The sequence below is a fragment of the Sycon ciliatum genome, chromosome 5, assembly GCF_964019385.1.
Source record: "Sycon ciliatum chromosome 5, ocSycCili1.1, whole genome shotgun sequence".
Lineage (NCBI taxonomy): Eukaryota > Metazoa > Porifera > Calcarea > Leucosolenida > Sycettidae > Sycon > Sycon ciliatum.
This window is the reverse complement of record NC_088647.1, coordinates 25,650,682-25,669,706: the sequence shown is the minus strand read 5'-3', so window position 1 is coordinate 25,669,706 and position 19,025 is coordinate 25,650,682. Positions and strand designations below refer to the sequence as shown.

Genomic DNA, 19,025 nt, shown 5'->3' with positions numbered 1-19,025 from the left:
ATTGAAAGGCGTCTGCAGTCTGTCCGCATACTCGAACACTCAGCGTTGTGTCTACAAGCAGCGTTGAGACCATGGCTCGAGCATCAGGTACGCCAGGCGCTGCAGTGAGGATTGATTCACTTGAAGCAGGCTGTTTCTATGCGGAGTGTCAAAGGCCTTGGAGAGGTCGATGCCCAGCTTGTTGAATGACCACTGCTTATTTTCTACTAAACTGCTGAGAATACGAAGAGTGAATACAATATCACTCGTCGACCGGCCTGGTCTGTACGCACTCTGTGAGGATGGCAGGTACTGTTCCACCTGGTGTTGAATCCGTCGCAGTGTGATACTTGACAGGATCTTTCTAACTGAATCCAGAAGAATAATTGGACGAAGGCTGCTACATGGACCCTTGGGTTTCCCCGGCTTCTGCAGAGGTATCAGCACGCCAGCACCAATCGCAGAATCTGGTGTCGCCGACTCTACAGAAGTTTGTAGGATGTGAGCAATTGATGTACATAGAGGCTCATTGCAGGCATATTTAAGCATCTCGTTGGGAATTCCATCTGGCCCTGGTGACTTGCCATTCTTCAGTCTGCATATGGCAGAGGCCACTTCTGCTGTCGTTATGTTATTGGTTAGAGTTGTTGTTTCCTTCTTTAACGGCTTACTGGTAGAGTCTGAGAACTGCCCACAAAAATGGTCTGAGACTCGCCTGGCTTGCTGTGCTGGGTTGCATATTCTTGCGCCGTTCGCATCATCAACAGCTATACCAGACCTTCTCGGCCTGCAGAGGGCAGCAACAGAAGCATGCATTTTTGAGGTGTCGTTTTTGATGCATTCTATTTCCACTGCCTTGGCTTCCAGACGGTCTGCTTCACATTGCTTGACTGCAGCACTCAGCCGATGGAGCAGGCGATTTCTTTGCGTTTTCAGAGCAGTTTTTTCCTCGACATTTGGTGTTGCATTGATCTGGATTCGTAATTGTTTCTGGCGCGTAGATAGATCACTGATCGTTGGGTCATCGGTGACATAGCTGGAAGACTGCCTTCCACGGGTGTCTTTGCCCAGGACAGCCTCCGCTGAGCACTTGATAGTCTCTGCAAGCTTTTCCCATGTCACGCCACTGTCCAGGCTGGATATTGCATGCGATATTGAGTCTCTGTACACTTGCTGAAGGCTGGAGTTTGTGGAGAGCTTTTCAATTGGTATGCGACCTTCCTTCTGTTTACTGCAGTAGTGGCTGCTGATGGCTCTTGATGGCTCCACCATGGTGGTCACCACCATCTTGTGATCAGATGCCAGTTCACATCCCGCATAAGCTCTACTGTCTTGCAGTCCGTGGCATATTTTGTCTGGGATCACCACATAGTCAATTATTATTTGGTTATAGATATTTACATTTTGTTGATTACGTCGGATGGTGCCAGTCCAGGTAGTGATGTGTCTGGCAGGGTGCTGAAACGTAGTATTTGCGAGTCGCATGCCGGTTTCCTCACAGCTCTCCAACAGCGCTTCCCCGTTCGAGTTCCTTCGACCGTTCGCCCACCTGCCTAAACAAGTGTATGCGTCGGATGCGTGGCGGCGGCCGACCTTAGCGTTGAAGTCGCCTCCCACGAGCACGAGTGTTCTCTTGGCAAAACTACGAATTAGAGTGAGCAGCGAATCATAGAATTCCTGTCGTACTGCGGGAGTCTTCTCAGACGTTGGGAGAGTTGGAGCGTACGCCGAGATATATGCCATTGAGTTCTTGTTCGGGGACGGAAATGAAAACAGAGCGTAGCCGAGCCGGTCAGAGACCACTCTCCAGCGCGACAAGTGCGGCAGTAGGCGAGGGCCAATAGCCGGGCCTAGTCCACCGTATCTGTTTATTGTGGGAAATGAAAGCAGCTTATAGCCGAACGGTAGACTCCACGTGCATTCGTCAATAATTTTAGTTTCCTGAACAGCACAAACATCAACCGAGCGAGCTTTCAGCGAACTAGCCAACTGCTCTCGCTGTAAATTGGACGAACAACTACGAACATTCCACGTAGCGACTCTTAGAAGCTTACGAGTCATGGCTGAGGGATGAAAGACGATGAAAGAGAAAGAGAAGAGAAGAGAGAGAAATGTCAGAAATGTTTTTTTATCTAATAACATTACATCATCCACTGTACATGTCACATTACAGTTTTTCTTGTTTTAATGTAATAACATAGTTTTGCAATGCATTATTGGTCGGTGTTGCTTTGCTTTAGCAGCAACTGCAAAATTCTTTCACTTTACTAGTGTATTTGTATCTGTTGCACATTATCCGTTTGACTTGCTAGCATAACTCACTTGGATGATAAAGAGTTAGGCATTTTTTTGTGAGCATTTTGTATAAATTTATATTCGGCTAGTCGCCGCTCGTAGTGATTTCTGGGTCCGGTCACTGCGCGCAGGGATGCGATATATCAAACGTCTTCTCGTGGCTGTATCAGGAAAGAATCACCACAATGAGTTGCAAATAAGCCAACTGTTGCGCAACGGTCTCTGAGAGTGAAAGACTTTTCATGGCTTCTTTCTGTTGTTGTTGCTGTTGTTGTTGCTGTTGTATTCTTTTATTTCAATTCACTTAAAGCATAGGCAGTACTACTGCCTTCTCACCAGAGATTGGCTCTCTGATTCCTACCACAAACGAAAGTAGTATACAATATTTGAAGAATGAAAGTGTGAAAGGGAAGAAGATAGCAACTGTGAAAGTGCTCCTTTACCAACGATACATGTACATGTTCATAATAAGAAATGTACTACATAGTCAAGTGGTTTGCTTCACTGTCCGAAGAGTGCTCAGTACCCATGTAGGGTAGAGACGTGTACACAAGAGAGAGATAGGAAGCTTTGTTACAACTCTGAGTTTCACGTATTACTACGATCATCAGGCAACTGATGGATCCAAAATGGGCAGCCAGAACATAAGGTAAAGCACGGTGCCGGGGAAATTCTGAGGGTATCATAGGCGACGTGTGTCATAGCGCAAGAGTCAGGTGCAGGCGTGAAGTTGCCAAGTCTTCAGACTTGGGGCTATGCAGCAGCAGTTCCGGCGTCACGGAATGATATAGAATAGAGCTGGGGACTTAAATGCCAAATCCACACATGCCCACACCATTACACACACATACACCCACACTCTCTCTGAAGGGACATTTAAGACACGATTCAATGGTCATCAACACACCATTCACCACCAGAAGCATGAGACTGCAACGAGACTGTCCAGACATATCTGGAGATTGAAGGATGAAAACAAACCTTACAGTATCGGGTGGTCCGTTGTGAGGAGAGCCGCACCATACTCTAACATCTCGAAGCGCTGCAACCTGTGTCTGGCCGAGAAGGTCACAGTAGAAATTTCCTGGGCCGACAAGACCCGCTCCCTCAACAAGAGGTCAGAGCTTGTGTCCAAGTATCGTCATGAAAACAAGTTCTACCTCCGTAACTTTGTCCACAAGGTCACGTGAATCTAGCTGGTAGTCCCGCTGCATATTTTGTGTGTGTGTGTGTGTGTGTGCGTGTGCGTGCGTGTGGACGTTGGTCACATCATACAGGAACGGCGTTTGCGCTGGCTTGGACACGTGGCACGGATGGAAGATCACCAGTTGCCGAAGTGTGTTCTCTTCGGTGACTGCCTGCCCCGCGCCCCGTGCATGGTCCACGCAAGAGGTGGAGGGACGTCGTTATGGATGACTTTGCGTCGGTTGAGCCACCGGTGCCAACATGTGGATGGTACGATGCAGCCCAGAACCGTCCAGAGTGGCGTGCCATTGCCCGTCGACCACCCAAGGCACCCTCTGCTGCTTGCTACGGTTGCGCCTGCGGCCGAATGTTCCGTCGAAGCGGCGACCTGAAACGCCATCAGTCATTCTGTCGTCGGCTGGGGAAATAACAATCCACTATCATTGCTACGCAATGGGCAAGGTCAAGATCAAGGTCAAGGTGGGCGTGTGTGTGCGTGTGTGTGTGTGTTTGTGTGCATGCGTGAGAAAGAGAGTGCGTGTGGGTGATTGGATAAGTGCGGGTGGGAAGTATGTGTGCGGTAGGTGTGAGAATGAACGGATGAGTATTGTGGGCGTACGCGCGCGCGCATGTGTGTGTGTGTGTGTATGTGTGTGTGTAGTTCAAGTACCTGGGGTGTATCATCCACTGTGGCGGCCGATCTTCGCAGGATATCAGCGCTCGGGTGGCAAGTGCGTCCCGGGCTTGTGGTGCTCTGGAGCAATCTGTTTTCAGGAACAAGAACTTAGATCTTCATATTAAACGCTGTTTGTTTAATGCTTGTGTCCTGTCTCTGCTCCTGTATGGGTCCGAGTGCTGAACGCCGCTGAAGCAGGACCTCCGTCGCATGTCTGTTTTCCACATGCGATGCTTGCGGTCGATATTGGGTATCACACGCCATCATTGCTGGGATGACCACATATCCAACAGCCAGCTGCTTGAGTGGTGGGGTGACTCTGAAACCATCGTCACCAACGTTCAGCATCGGCGCCTCGAGTGGCTAGGCCATGTCGCCCGCATGGACGATGTGCGGTTGCCCAAACAGTTGCTGTTTGGTACCCTGCCATCTCGTCGCCCGGCCCATGGCCCACGTCGGCGGTGGAAAGACTGCGCTGTAAAGGACCTCCGCTCACGAGACCTTGAAGCGGACTGGTACCGAGTGGCCTATGACTCTTGCCCAGACTGGAGGTTGGCTTACACCTCGAACGCCCCGGATCCCCTCGTACCGGCACCGGTGACTTGTTTCACATGCGCCCGGCACTTCGCACGTCAGGGTGACCTCGCTAGGCACACGTGCACGCCTGAACGGCAAAAGCCGGTTTCGGAGCAGAGAGGTGCATGTCAGTGCCCTCGGTGTCATCGTTGGTTCCGGAGCCGCGGAGGCTTGGCTGTGCATCGTTGCTCCGCTTCTACCTCGTGCCCAGTACCGACCGAATCAGCTGCTGTTGTCACCGGTGACACTACCGCTCGGAGGTGCTGCAATGCTCACTGTGGCACCTGCAATCGTTGTTTCCGCTCAACCCAGGGACGCAACCGCCATCGCTGTTCAACGCACTGCCACCGACCAACGGCCAGAGAACGGGACAGGTTCCCGCATATGTGTATCTGCTCTCGCCGGTTCCGACTAGTCTCGCATCTGGAGCGCCATCGGGTGGCGTGCTCTTTCTGTCTCTCTGCTGCCCCTCCGGGGCCCACGTGACCCTAGTGGTAGTGGCTCTACAGGACAGGACAGGATGTGTGTGTGTGTGTGTGTGTATGTGTGTGTGTGTGTGTTGTGTGTGTGTGTGTCACGGTGTGTGTGTGTGTGTATGTGTATGTGTGTGTGTGTGAGAGAGAGAGAGAATGTGTATGTGAGATTTGGAAATTGAGTGTGTTTGTGTGTGTGTGTGTGAGTGTGTCTTCCTTCTCTTTCTCATTCTCCTATCTCTTCTTTCATTCTCCTGGGCGGTTACCAACAGCCAGTGCATGCCGGAATATGTGGTGTGGTGTGTGTAAAAAAAAATTAAAAATAGGGTTTCTCTGGCCAGAAAAAGCCACTTCAATCAGCTGTGTGGTGGATACCAGGCTAAAATTAGTGGCGGTCAATTCATCAGCCTTGCAAGCTGTTGAATGGTGTAATCCCAGCACTAGTTGCTATGTCTAAACATAGCTGTTCGCTATCATCGCTTCTGCGATGGGCAGGTCTGAGGTCTGAGGTGTGTATGTGAGATTTAGAGAATGTGTGAGTGAGTGTGTGTGTGTGTGTGTGTGTGTGTGTGTGTGTGTGTGTGTGTGTGTGTGTGTGTGTGTGTGTGTGATTTAGAGCGGTCCTCGGAAACGGTGGCGAGACTCTGTCAGAGCTGACCTCTCCGCAGTGAACATCGACCACACGGAATGGTACGACCTCGCCCAGGAGCGTGGGAAATGGCGCAGTGCGTATTCCGCTCAACCAGTACCGCGATCGGCTCAGCGTGACACTTCTGTGCTCTGCGATGTTTGCCAGCGTACTTTCGCCCACCAGAAATACAAGAATCGCCACAAGTGCCTGGCCGAGAGGAGGAAGCCCATATCTGAGCAGTCCGGCAGCCGACTATGTAATGCGTGCGGGAGATGGTTCTTGAGTGCTGGCGGGCTAGCTTCGCATAAGTGTCTCTCCAACTCGGCTGCTGAAGTGGCGTCGGTCTCGGCTGTGGCATCGGCAGACTCGGTCCGGAAACAGCGGGTTGCCCTGCCCTGCTGCAGAGCGCATTGTCTCAGCTGCGGTCGCTGCTGCAAGTCATCCCGTGGTTTCGACCTGCATAGCTGTGCTAATTTCCTGTCCAGGAAGTAGAGCGGCGTTTCTGGGTCCAATGCTGAACTCAGTGCTGTCGACCCCTGCACAGGGGACACGTGACCATTTGATGGCAGTGTTACCAAGGACCAAGGTGTGATTTAGAGAATGTGTGTTTGTGGGCGGGGGGGGGGGGGGGGGGGGGGGGTGCGTGTGTGTGAGATTTAGAGAATGAATGTGTGTGTGTGTGAGAGAGATATATAGAGAATGAATGTGCGTGTGAGAGAGAGAGAGATTTAAAGAATGTGTGTGTGTGTGTGTGTGTGTGTGTGTGTGTGTGTGTGTGTGTGTACGCACGTGTGAGTGTATGTGTGTGTGTGTGAGAAAAGGGAGAGAGTGTGGGTGTATGTGGGTGTAATGGTGTGGGCATGTGTGGATTTAGCATTTAAGTCCCCAGCTCTATTCTACTTGCAAGTATATCATTCATGGCGGAACTGCTGCTCCATAGCCCCAAGTCTGAAGACTTGGCAACTTCACGCCTGCACCTGCCTCTTGCGCTATGACACGCGTCGCCTATGATACCCTCAGAATTTCCCACCTTGCTCCCCCTTATGTTCTGGCTGCCCGTTTTGGATCCATCAGTTGCCTGATGATCGTAGTAATACGTGAAACTCAGAGTTGTAACAAAGCTTCCTAACTCTCTCTTGTGTAATAAGGAATTTACCAACTGGACTATTGTACTGGACTATTGTACTGGATAATTGTGACACAGAACGCTACATGTATTTACATAGATTATAAATTCAGACCCTTCACTTAAATTCATCTTTGCGCACAACGAGGCGAACATCAGGAAGCAACTCATTCCACAGAATGGCACCCCGGAAGCGAATGGACGATCAATCGTCACACAGGCCCTGGAAGGAAAGGGACGTGCAGAAGTCGCGTCATCTGTCCACGGGTAGCTCTGCGTTCGTGGTCGACCAGATCGGGGGCAATAGGTGTGTAGAATGACGAAAACAGTTGACTGGTGAGAGCGTGAAGACAATGGAAGACGAAGACAAGGACTTTCTGACGGCAGAGCTGCTCAATGGTGGATAACCGAAGTCTCTCGCACAGGGGCTGGGTAGCGACGGGGTCATTCAATCGCAAGACTATGCGGATGCCAGCCTTCGCTGATCTCTCAAGCCGTACTGGGCCCGAAGCAGTGAGAGAGCGGTAGAAAGAGTTTGCGGCGTAGCACAGCTTCGCCTGGATCATGGCAAGGTACCACGTCCACCGAGCCTGAAGACTCAGCTTTTGTGCGTGTGGTTCTTTTGTGTTTATTTTTGTAGTGTGTTACTTTTGACTTTGTTGAATTGTTTTTGTTGCACGTGCAGTCTTCTGTGCACCATGGAATGCTTACCTCCTTGTCACGTGTATCATTGATTTTTGTTTTGTCCTGCGCATACTCATATGCTGCCACGATGTATGTGCTTCTGATCAACTGGCTCCCTGTTTTCTTCTTTTCTTAGCTTGTGTGTGTAGATAAGGGTGCGTTCTTAAATTCTCTAGCTTCTAGAAGAAGAAGAAAAGAGAAGTCGAAGAATCTGGGATAATTCAAGAACGGGTCTCGAAGAATTCGGAGATATTTTTCACATGTCAAGCAAAATGAAGCGCCATAGGGGCCGCGATCTTGAGTGCCACGAATACAGTATGCGCTGTACGTGGAGGTATATTATGCTCCGCAGGCCGCGAAAGAGAGCCCGTTACCTGGACCCCTACTCGCGCGGGTAGAGCGAAACTGAGCACCCTGGGATGCGAGCAGCTTTTTAGTACTCCCGGGTCCAAAATCTCACCACCAGGCCGGGATGATCAAAACGTCTGCCGGGTCTGCAGCCTACAAACGTGGATCTGCCGACACTGTGCTGTCGACGACATGTCCGGCAAGGCACCTCCGGAGCTCCTTGCGTGAAAGCAAGGAACGCTTTTTTTTTAGAAAGGAAGCTTCTTCTCCAAAATTTAAAAATTTTGAAAATTATTCCTTCTGAAAATATCATCGCGTTCTTGACCTCGAAGCTGACTGCTGAATGCAATTAGGAAAGAAGATTCCTGAAGATACACCAGACTGATTCTGGCAAGCCGTCTGTCGTCTAGATATGCAGTTGTTCGTCATGCATGGTCAGCAATCTTCCTCGTTCGTCCTTTCGTTTTCCTGACCACGATGATGACAAGCAGCTCTCATGCTCAGGTTAGTGCTGTACTTGTATGTCTGGGCACACAACACATCTGAGATGCACCCACTGACGTTATCGAACTGAAGAATGCAGCAAGGGTTCCTCGGATTCTCTTGATTTCGGAACAAATTTCCTTCACTTTCACCCTCTCAGTCTCTTCCCCATGCCCTCCATGCATGCACAATGCAGCTTGCATTTCAATTGCTGTTTTTTATACTTTGGCAGTGCCTCTGCTACACTTTCATATAGAGTGAGGTCCTGTAAATAGGATCGAACATTGTTGGTTGTGGTGTGTGTGTGTGGGGGGGGGGGGGGGTACGTTTGCAGCCAGGATGTAGGAATGACACTTCTGCACAGCAGGTGGCAATAGTCAAAACTGGTCACTCTACAAATCCCATACCTGCCAACCTTTGCAAACCTGAGATCCAATGACATACCTAGGCATGAAAATGTATACAAAAGAAGCTCGCGGTGAGGCATGGAACTAGTGCACTTTTGGGTGCCTATTACCGCCCTCGATATCGGGACGGTCCCGGCCAAATCGGGATGGTTGTCAGGTATGAAATCCCAACCGAGAAAACCATTTAATTAAAAGAAAAACGCGGCCAGGACATAGCGACTTTCTGTTTGCCGGGGGGGGGGGAGGGTCATCGTCCGCAATATTGGTAGAGTTACGGTTACATTGTATATGTAGATACATGTGCATCAGGGATTCATAGCACCTGGGGAGACGACATGAGACCTAAGTACCCAAAACGTTGTGAGTTGTGACCCCGGATGGGGTAGTTCTACGTGATCTGTGTTTCTATAGACCTTATTCGATAACGTGATTTTTGGACTCACCTCCAGGGATTTGTTGTAAGCTGGGGCACGCGTACGTGAAACGAGTGGCAAGAAAGGCCCAGTTCGTACAAGGGAGTAGTAAAATACCGGTATTTTTCTACTCCTATGTTCCCACGCCGAGTCCACTGTGCACTGAGTGCAGGTCTCTTGCCGCTCCCTGGTTCCCGGGACCCTGGTTCACGTGATTGTGACGTTTATTGAATAAGGTCTACATGTATATGCGGGCATGCATAAATCAACCCTTCCACAAGGACGGCTCAAACAGGCAGCCAAGGAGTGAAAATTTCGCTCCTGGGGCTAGGAGTGAAACGAAGGCCTCAATTTGCCAGATGAACCTTCTCCATCGAAACGAACGAAGGTGTCGAATAAATCTTTTACCAGTTCACAGTTGCCGTTCACGCGCACTCCCCGGGGTGGGGGGGCTACTATGCACTTGTAGTGATACTTACCATAAGCCAAGTGGAACACGACTAGTTGACTGCACAGACTACAGTACAGTATACATGCACATGTATACAGTGAAGATCAGTGCGTGCATGCCTGCCATAATCGTATGTTGACCTTCGTTCGAATTGAAAAGAGAGGGTTGTTTCGAAAAAGAAAAAAAGCTCGATGGAAGTATGATGCTGCTGACAATTCAAGACTCACTGAAGTCGCCTTTCTGGAATGGATCATGCACTCTAGGTTCATCCAATTGGATATGGACTCAAATCATTGTTACACCATTATTGTTTGGTTAGTTATTGTACATCCCATAGCATGTACAATCAACCTTGTGAATAATCTACCTCGGGTTTACAAAACAACTCGCAAATAACGACACAATCTTCAGATCTAGTGAACATTTGATTGCATACTTCCAACCTCACGAGTAACAACAATGCGAATAGCGACACTTTTCTCATTCACAATCGAGGGTCAGTATTCCCCAGATTGACTGCAATTGCCAATCAAACGGGAGGGGCGAAAGTCGACCACGGCTGAAAAGGCATAAAGAAAAATTAATGTATATCATGAGCTAGATGGCTGAAGGAGGAAGTAGGTTTTCTGAGAAAGCAAGAAACAGAGGTGAATGAAGCACCAGGTCTGTCCATGCAGTGGATAGAATTATTGCATTGAAAGACAGGCTCTTTACATCAGCTTGCTACTATTATACCTACATTTGCTTTCTGCCTTTTTCATGCAGGATTCTGAAAGCTGGAGCAGCTCTGCTTACCTCGACCACTGAACTTACAACTAACTTCCAACCAAGTACAAGGCAATATTATGATGAATCAAGCACGCTTGCCATCATGTCATCATTGCAAAGTACATCGACAACATAGATTTGGTGCCGACTATGTATGATGTAGAGTGTGCTCTATGTATCTATACTACTGATTGGCCTACATTGTACTTATGTGGGCTGAGAGTAATCGATTGTGCTATATGGCAGTTTACTTGTATGTCATAGATGTTAACATTGCACACAGCTTCTGAAATGCTTTCTGTTGCACTGGCCTACTGCGGCCCACTGCAAATAGATTGTAGTGGCATGGGCCATGCCATAATTATAGTAGTATACCGGTACTACACCAACAATTTCACTGGTGCACTGTACTTACTGGTACGAGTAGATCTACATCATGCACAGCCTTGTCACTGCTTTTCTCATTTTTTATTAATTTACTGTACTGTACACATTCTGGCACAGCTCTTCCACAAAGAGTTACTAGTATTTTCTTCTGCATACCTACTGTATACAGTGACCTGACTGGTAACATCTATGGCTGTGAAATCACAAATTTCTGGGTTGACAGCCTCGAACCTATACGATTTGTTTCTAAGAACGTGCTATAAGAAATTTTCTATTGAAGTATTCTACTGTAGCTCGCAGGACATGGAGTGCAATTACGTAAAGTTTGGAACACCACTCTTCTGTGATTTGGATGTCAAATTATGAAATTCAGTGTGTGAGGTAAACCCATGCATGGCATACACTGCTATAGTATGACTCGGGGTAAAGTGTTCCAACGCATACTCATTATAGTGAATAGTTGTGTGACCAACGTTGTTGCTGCTGGATAAATAGTACATATTCTGAGATAACTGAAGCTACACAGCCATCTAATGTTCAGACATGCATCGAAGGGGCCGTAACGAGATCTGCAAGGCATGATTCTATACCTGTATTTGATGCTCTCTAGCCTAGGACATTCACCTGCCTCATTTTCTCTGTGCTGCATTGATGAGTCCATTAGTAACTAAAGGACGAAACAGCATGCTGTCTGCAGATTGGTAATTGTGTAAAGACAGACGTGTATGTAGTGGTAAAGCTCAGATACATGTGCAACATAACAATCCCGGTGTTTGACAACAGCACAAACCTACACCGCAATTCTTAATTTTGGGCTGTGGTGTTCTTAGTATTCCAGGTTGGATGTTCTGTAGGCTTCCACGTTCTTGGGCGCACGACTTTACTGTGCCGAAGAATATTTTCAGCCAATGAACCCAGAGCTTGGTGGCAGATGAGTGCCATGGAACAGCCTTTTGCATGTGGCTTTCACTACATGCACATGTATAACGTTCAATTGATGCGGAAAAATCAGACGAGGACTTTTGCAGTTATGAGCAAGGTCCCCACGAATGGTCATGTCACTTCACAGAATACATGAACTGATAGAGGAGACCTCGGTCCCCTCAGAGAACGCTTGGGGAAGTCGGGTTCAACCATAGATTTATACTTAACAGAGAACGCTTGGGGAAGTAGGTTCCAACCATAGATTTATACTTAATATTCTTTACAACAAGGATCGATGTGTTCCTTCGGATGCCCTTTATCGACTTTCACACACTTCTCTCTCCTTTCGTCATAAGCACCATCTCTGTACACTGGTTCATAAAATATTTCTTCATAAAACCCCTTCACACATAATGAAGTACAATTGGTTTTCGACAAGCTCAACCCGTAACGCGCTTATCCTGCCTCTTGTTAAGTCAGCCCGGTATCTAAAGCCCCCCTTGTTTTCCGGTTATTCTCATTGGTTAACTGGGGACATGTCCAAAACCATACTAAGTACTTGAGCTGCTCATGAGCCCCACAATTATCAGGCCCGCCGGTCTGGTTGGTCAGGTTATCACCAGACCAACTTGTTGGCCACCAACAAACGTTTCCTACCGTGGAGGACGTGTGTACCCGCCATGAAACTACCGGACCAATCAAAAACTGCTTCCGGCGGTACTGATTATAGTACAGGTTTAAGTTAAAAAGCGGCTCCATTTTGTCATACATTAAACCAACTCTGTCATTGCTATGCTACTCAAAAAGAGTAGTGATGTTTATTCACAAATGAATCACAATGCTATCAGAGAAATTCGATATTCTCCAATTTTAGGGGCACTGCAATACTATCCAAAATTAATGCTGCATGGTCATTGTTATGAAGCAGTCACCTCAGTACAGCAATTAAACAGACTGATTATGTGAACGAGATTCACGGCAAATCTTCTTCCATCAGTGCTGTTCAGTCTTGAGTGGTCCACTGAGACAGGAAAACAACCTGTTCGGTCCTTCCATACGAGAAACAGAAATTGAACATGTTCCAGGGCGGAGGTGGCGAGTATCGGCAATGTAATGCACCTTTAGGCCAACATGACCATCATTCCGACATGGATTCTCAAACACCTTCGCTCGCGAGAGTGCCTCAGAGTGGTATTCATCAACAGATGGCAATCCTGTAAAACACATGAAAAGACATAGCAGCAACAGAAAGAAACCTAATGTTATAGAAACGAATTCGAAAAACAAAGTCTACTATTATTCTAATACAGTGAACCAAGGTACAACCACACTCCAGGAGGCAAGCAAAAGAGCATATAATCCGAAGGTTGCGATGCCTGTATGTATTGTATTTATGTATTTACGGATTCTCCACAGGCTAAATCGAGGGAGTCTTTGTCATGCCACACTGGATACAACATGCTACCAGAATCACTTTCCCCAGAATTGATGATCTTTTCTTAGGGTGTTATATAAGACACATCTGTAGCCACTTCATCTTGCTCACGAAATCATACACCACCACACAAACGGGTCCTTCGGCTATTATACTTTGGGTGGTACATGGTGATGTATGATATTGATAATCTATTGATACCATATTCAAGTCTGACTCTCACCGTGAGATCCTGGCAACAATATTACCTGGTACACGACATATTCAGACACTGACATAAGCATCTTTTTGGAACAACAGGTGTGCCTATCTGCTAGTGTAATGTGACACACATGCAGAACACATGCAGAATCAGTCATAGCTAATTTTACCCCCTCGCTGTTGTATGCGCAGACTCCACTTCGCGGTGTCAAGTACTCTTCTTTCGGTGGGCTACTCCACTAAGGCGCTTGTCTAAAAGGACTCACATTCATCCTGCAAACCAACACGACTTGCATAGTTTTCACTGTCGGCCAAAGTGCGTGCATTGCACACATTGAGATTCACTCCCTCCGTACAGGCCAGTACAGAGCTGCCCACCAATTGAGTCTGTTTTGCGTACTCAGACTTCTGATTTTCCGTATCTTACAGTGTTTTGCGTACTGCCGTGTACATTGCATGCATACTTGCACTGTAATGTTTTTTGACACGCACATGCATGTCGGTGGCTGCATTTGGTAGTGTAAAACATGTGTGACTTGCACTCACGACATTATTATTTTTGTGCTACATGTACATGTTGTTGTGGTACGGCATGCACTCGCTTTGGTACAAGACTATTCATCACTCAGCTTACACTTGCAATGCTTCTACACAGCTGATTGATCCTCTCCGATTTTCTATACCATTTGCTCAATTTCTGTAGTGCGCACAAGGAGTGATTTTCCGTACAAATACAGAAAATATGGAGGGCTGGTACTTGGTAGCACTGCTAGTATGGTAGTACCAGGCTAAGCTGGCTGGAAGATCAAATACTTCTTTGGTTCTTTCAGTCATTTTCACGACATATGTTTTCTTTATCATGATCCCCGGGGTGTGACATTCTTATGAATGCAGAAACTCAGTCTTTCTAACCGAGTCTCACGTGCAGTGTGAATTTGTTCTTCTTTTCTTCACAATGCCATGTATCGATTCATCGCTTCTTCCCACCCGAGATCCTATGCAACAGCGATTTAAAGATTGGCTTTATCAAATAGTTAATTCAGAGAGAGAGGATCAGTTGTGGATGCTGTGACAGCATAGAGTGTAGATTGGTGTAAACATCATTGCCCAGCAGAACCGTATTCACAGGGATCTGCGTTTAGCATATGGAAGCTATTTTTTTAGAATTTGTACACGTCCAATAAGCCTGAAGAGAAGAACACCTAACTTAGACTGTCCTAACGTTATCGAACGCACTGCCAAAGTAAAAACAACATTTGAAATGCAAACTCGATTGTGCATGCATGGAGGGCATGGGGAAGAGACTGAGAGGGTGAAAGTGAAGGAAATTTGTTCCGAAATCAAGAGAATCCGAGGAACCCTTGCTGCATTCTTCAGTTCGATAACGTCAGTGGGTGAATCTCAGATGTGTTGTGTGCCCAGACATACAAGTACAGCACTAACCTGAGCATGAGAGCTGCTTGTCATCATCGTGGTCAGGAAAACGAAAGGACGAACGAGGAAGATTGCTGACCATGCATGACGAACAACTGCATATCTAGACGACAGACGGCTTGCCAGAATCAGTCTGGTGTATCTTCAGGAATCTTCTTTCCTAATTGCATTCAGCAGTCAGCTTCGAGGTCAAGAACGCGATGATATTTTCAGAAGGAATAATTTTCAAAATTTTTAAATTTTGGAGAAGAAGCTTCCTTTCTAAAAAAAAAGCGTTCCTTGCTTTCACGCAAGGAGCTCCGGAGGTGCCTTGCCGGACATGTCGTCGACAGCACAGTGTCGGCAGATCCACGTCTGTAGGCTGCAGACCCGGCAGACGTTTTGATCATCCCGGCCTGGTGGTGAGATTTTGGACCCGGGAGTACTAAAAAGCTGCTCGCATCCCAGGGTGCTCAGTTTCGCTCTACCCGCGCGAGTAGGGGTCCAGGTAACGGGCTCTCTTTCGCGGCCTGCGGAGCATAATATACCTCGTACGTGTGCGAAAAGGGAAATGCGTACACTCATGATCAACACGTGGCTTTTAGCCTAGTTCGCATGCCCGGATCCCAAACCGCGGGAATCTCCAAGTTTCAACCACCTCTGAAGCTTGGAGGGCTTGGAGAGCTTTGGAGAGCCTCCTAAAATTTGGAGAGGATATTAAAACAGCTCTCGAACATAGCAATGATAGTGCTGGCTCTGGGCGTTCATTTCTTGGCGTGTACCGTATTATCTCTAATATAAGCACAGTCTCCAATAATAGCACGTCTCGAATAATAGAACACCTTGGGGCGGCATTCAAAAAATAAAGTGCTCAGTATCCATTATATATAAGTTTCCGTGCATGGCACGGTAAGTGAAGTTAGCAACCCACCAACAATTACATTCCTAACATAATTTGCACGTACTTGCCATAGCGCATCACGTGCCCGTGCAGAACACGCACTCCGAACTCCCGCGCCCCGGCACGGGACCACGCGGAGCATGCGCATTACTCCGGCTCTCGATGCTGCTTCTTCTTCATCCTTGCTGCGCCAACAGTCAGATCGCTTGACAACCTTGGCCAGTTTTTGAGCTGCGCTGACGCAGTGACGGTCAAATTGTTTGACAATCGCGGCCAGTTTCTGATCAATATCCGATCAACCATGTCTCTGTCAGTGAGCGATGTCCAGCCATAACGCTCTTTGCTTTGCTGCCTTGACGGTCAAATTGTTTGACAATCGCGGCCAGTTTCTGATCAATATCCGATCAACCATGTCTCTGTCAGTGAGCGATGTCCAGCCAAAATGCGCTCTGCTGAGCTGCGAAACGCACTGGCATCCCGCAATTATTTAGACCCGACAGGAACAAAACCTACTCCGCGGACTCGCCTGCTCGAGTTGAAGTGGGCTCCAGACTACTGTACGCGAGGACTTGGCCGCTCCGGCAGCGGAGCAGAACCTAGCCGAGGCAACTGCAGCCCCATCCCTGGCCTGGGAGACCTTAGTCGGGAGGAGGTTCGCGACGCTTGGAGCACGCATTGTGCGACTGACGCAGCAGCACACCCCTCCAGGGCCCCCGGAGCTGTTTTCGCACCAGCCCATAATCTTGAAGATGGCTCGGAAATTTAGGTCCCTGATGCTGAGCTCCCCTCTCTAAAGCTGACACGAAGTATGCCGGGCGGCTTTGGTCTGTTTCCCCTCATGTCTGGCCCCGGCTTGGCATTTTTTGGAAGGTTCGTACCATGTAGATAAGGCACCACCATTTGGCCTTAGATCCTCCCCCTTCCGTTCAACAGACCGGCTGAAGTGGACTCTCAGCCCAACGGCGACTCTGCAATGATCCTGCTAAGTCTCTTACTCGTCTTCGAGTACAGCGCTTCCGGACTCTCAGCCCATCTACCGACGCAGTGCTGACACACCCTGCACAGTCCACCCTCCAGCAGTTGACGACGCAACCATGGACCTCATCCGCCAGGGCCTGGCGGCCAGTTCCAGCATAACATGCACTGCGCTGCCGCGCTCCGAACACTTGTCGCCCTGCGCCAGGGCAAGCCACACTCAGGGACTGATCAGTGCCGGCAGCATTGTTCCAGATCCTGTACTTTGAGTGCATTGCCCACTGTGCTAATGGCTAGCCGCATTGGACGGCACTCACATCAAATGCAGTGTAATAGTAATGCAGATAAATCCTGTTTGGGTCAGGTTGTCAGCGCTGCCGGACTCGCATCCCAACTGCCGAAGTGGTGCCGACACAACCAGCGCAATCCACCCTCCAGCAGTTGACGACGCAACCATGGACCTCATCCGCCAGGGCCTGGCGGACAGCTCCAGCATGGCATGCGCTTCGCCGCAGCACTCCGAACGCTTGTCGCCCTGCGCCAGGGCAAGCCAACCTCAGGGACTGATCAGTGCCGGCAGCATTGTTCCAGATCCTGCACTTCGAGCACATCGCCCACTATGCTAATGGGCAGCCGCATTGGACGGCACTCACATAAATTGCAGTGTAATAGTAATGCAGATAAATCCTGTCTGGGTCCGGTTGTCAGCGCGTCTGGACTTGCAGCCCAACTGCCGAAGCGGTGCCGGCACAACCAGCGCAGTCCCCCCTTCAGCAGTTGATGACGCAACCATGGACCTCATCCGCCAGGGCCTGGCGGGCAGCTCCAGCACAACATACGCTTCGCTGCAGCGCTCCGAACGCTTGTCACCCCGCACTAGGGCTAGCCATACCCAGTGACTGATCAGTGCCAGCAGCATTGTTCCATATCCGGTACGTTGAGCGCATTGCCCACTATGCTAATGGGCAGCCGCATTGGACGGCACTCACATCAATTGTAGTGTAATAGTAATGTAGATAAATCCTGTTTGGGTCAGGTTGTCGACGCTTCTGGACTCGCAGCCCAACTGCCGACGCAGTGCCGACACAACCAGCGCAGTCCACCCTTCAGCAGTTGACGACGCGGGCCGCAACTTTGGATGATCTGGCTGGCGTACAGCACTACCTGCAGTCCACCGTGCCTAGCCCGCACAACCGCGCCATGCTCTGGAGCGCCGTGACTCTGGCCTTCCACGGGCTGCTCAGAGTCAACGAGTACACCTTCACGGCACGGGGCGCCGGCCTTGAGTACAGCGATGCGACCATGTACCCAGACCGCGTGGAGCTGCGCCTGCGTGTGACAAAGACGAGCCAATACGGCAGCGGCCATGACATTAGCGTCAGGAGGACAGGCTCGCCGACATGCCCGCACACGGCAGCCACCAGCTACCTAGCAGCCCGTGGCTCGGCACCTGGCCCGCTCTATCGCTATGATGACGGCACGCCCCTGAAGCCGCATAACATCAACAGGCTACTACAAACAGCCTTGCCTAACAAAGACGTGCGCAGCCACAGCCTCAGACGAGGCGCTGCAACGCTGGCAGGCAAAGCTGGCGTGCCTGAGTACGTGCTGAAGACCGCCGGCAGGTGGCAAAGCTCTGCCTACCTCCGCTATGTCCGCACCCCTGTCGCAGACAGAGCATTGCCAGCGGCATTGTTCTAGTCTCTGCCCGTTATGCTAATGGGTAGCCGGCATTGGACGGCCCTAGCAACAGCTGTAGTGTACATATGATATACCTATTATACTATAACTATAGTAACGCTACTATAACTATAGTAATGCCGATAATTCCTGTTTGGGTCATGTTGTATTTTGGGAGAACGGTAGGGATCGTGGGTCAGGCCGGCATTGAGCCAAGTGCGCCTACATGTGCTCACAAGTGCATCCCTACCGTATGCGTGTATTGACACGCCGGGCAATTGTTGCCCCCATTAGCCCTGGCATTGGCCAGTCTAACGCACATTGGTGCTTGCGATACTACGGCATTGGTCCATAGTATTGCATACTGCATGCGGCAATTGTTGCCTGCGATACTACGGCATTGGTCCATAGTGTTGCATACTGCATGCGGCAATTGTTGCCTGCGATACTACGGCATTGGTCCATAGTATTGCATACTGCATGCGGCAATTGTTGCCTATGCCCTGATAATACAACGCGTAATAGCTCCCAAACAGGTCGGCTTGTTGTGTGGTTGTTAAATATAAGTTTCCGTGCATGGCACGGTAAGTGAAGTTAGCAACCCACCAACAATT

General features: G+C 49.0%; 1 protein-coding gene and 1 long non-coding RNA gene across 2 annotated transcripts; both read left to right on the top strand.

The window, feature by feature from the left end:
* Positions 1 to 7,968: 7,968 nt before the first annotated feature.
* LOC135816694 (uncharacterized) lies at positions 7,969 to 11,218 on the top strand. The gene is made up of 2 exons (XR_010553461.1): positions 7,969 to 8,477; positions 10,493 to 11,218. It is a non-coding gene; the product is annotated as an uncharacterized LOC135816694 (long non-coding RNA).
* A 6,713-nt stretch (positions 11,219 to 17,931) lies between these two features.
* On the top strand, positions 17,932 to 18,432 carry LOC135816924 (uncharacterized). The gene has a single exon (XM_065330029.1). It carries the CDS (start codon positions 17,932 to 17,934, stop codon positions 18,430 to 18,432), a length of 501 nt encoding a protein of 166 aa, XP_065186101.1.
* Positions 18,433 to 19,025: the final 593 nt, after the last annotated feature.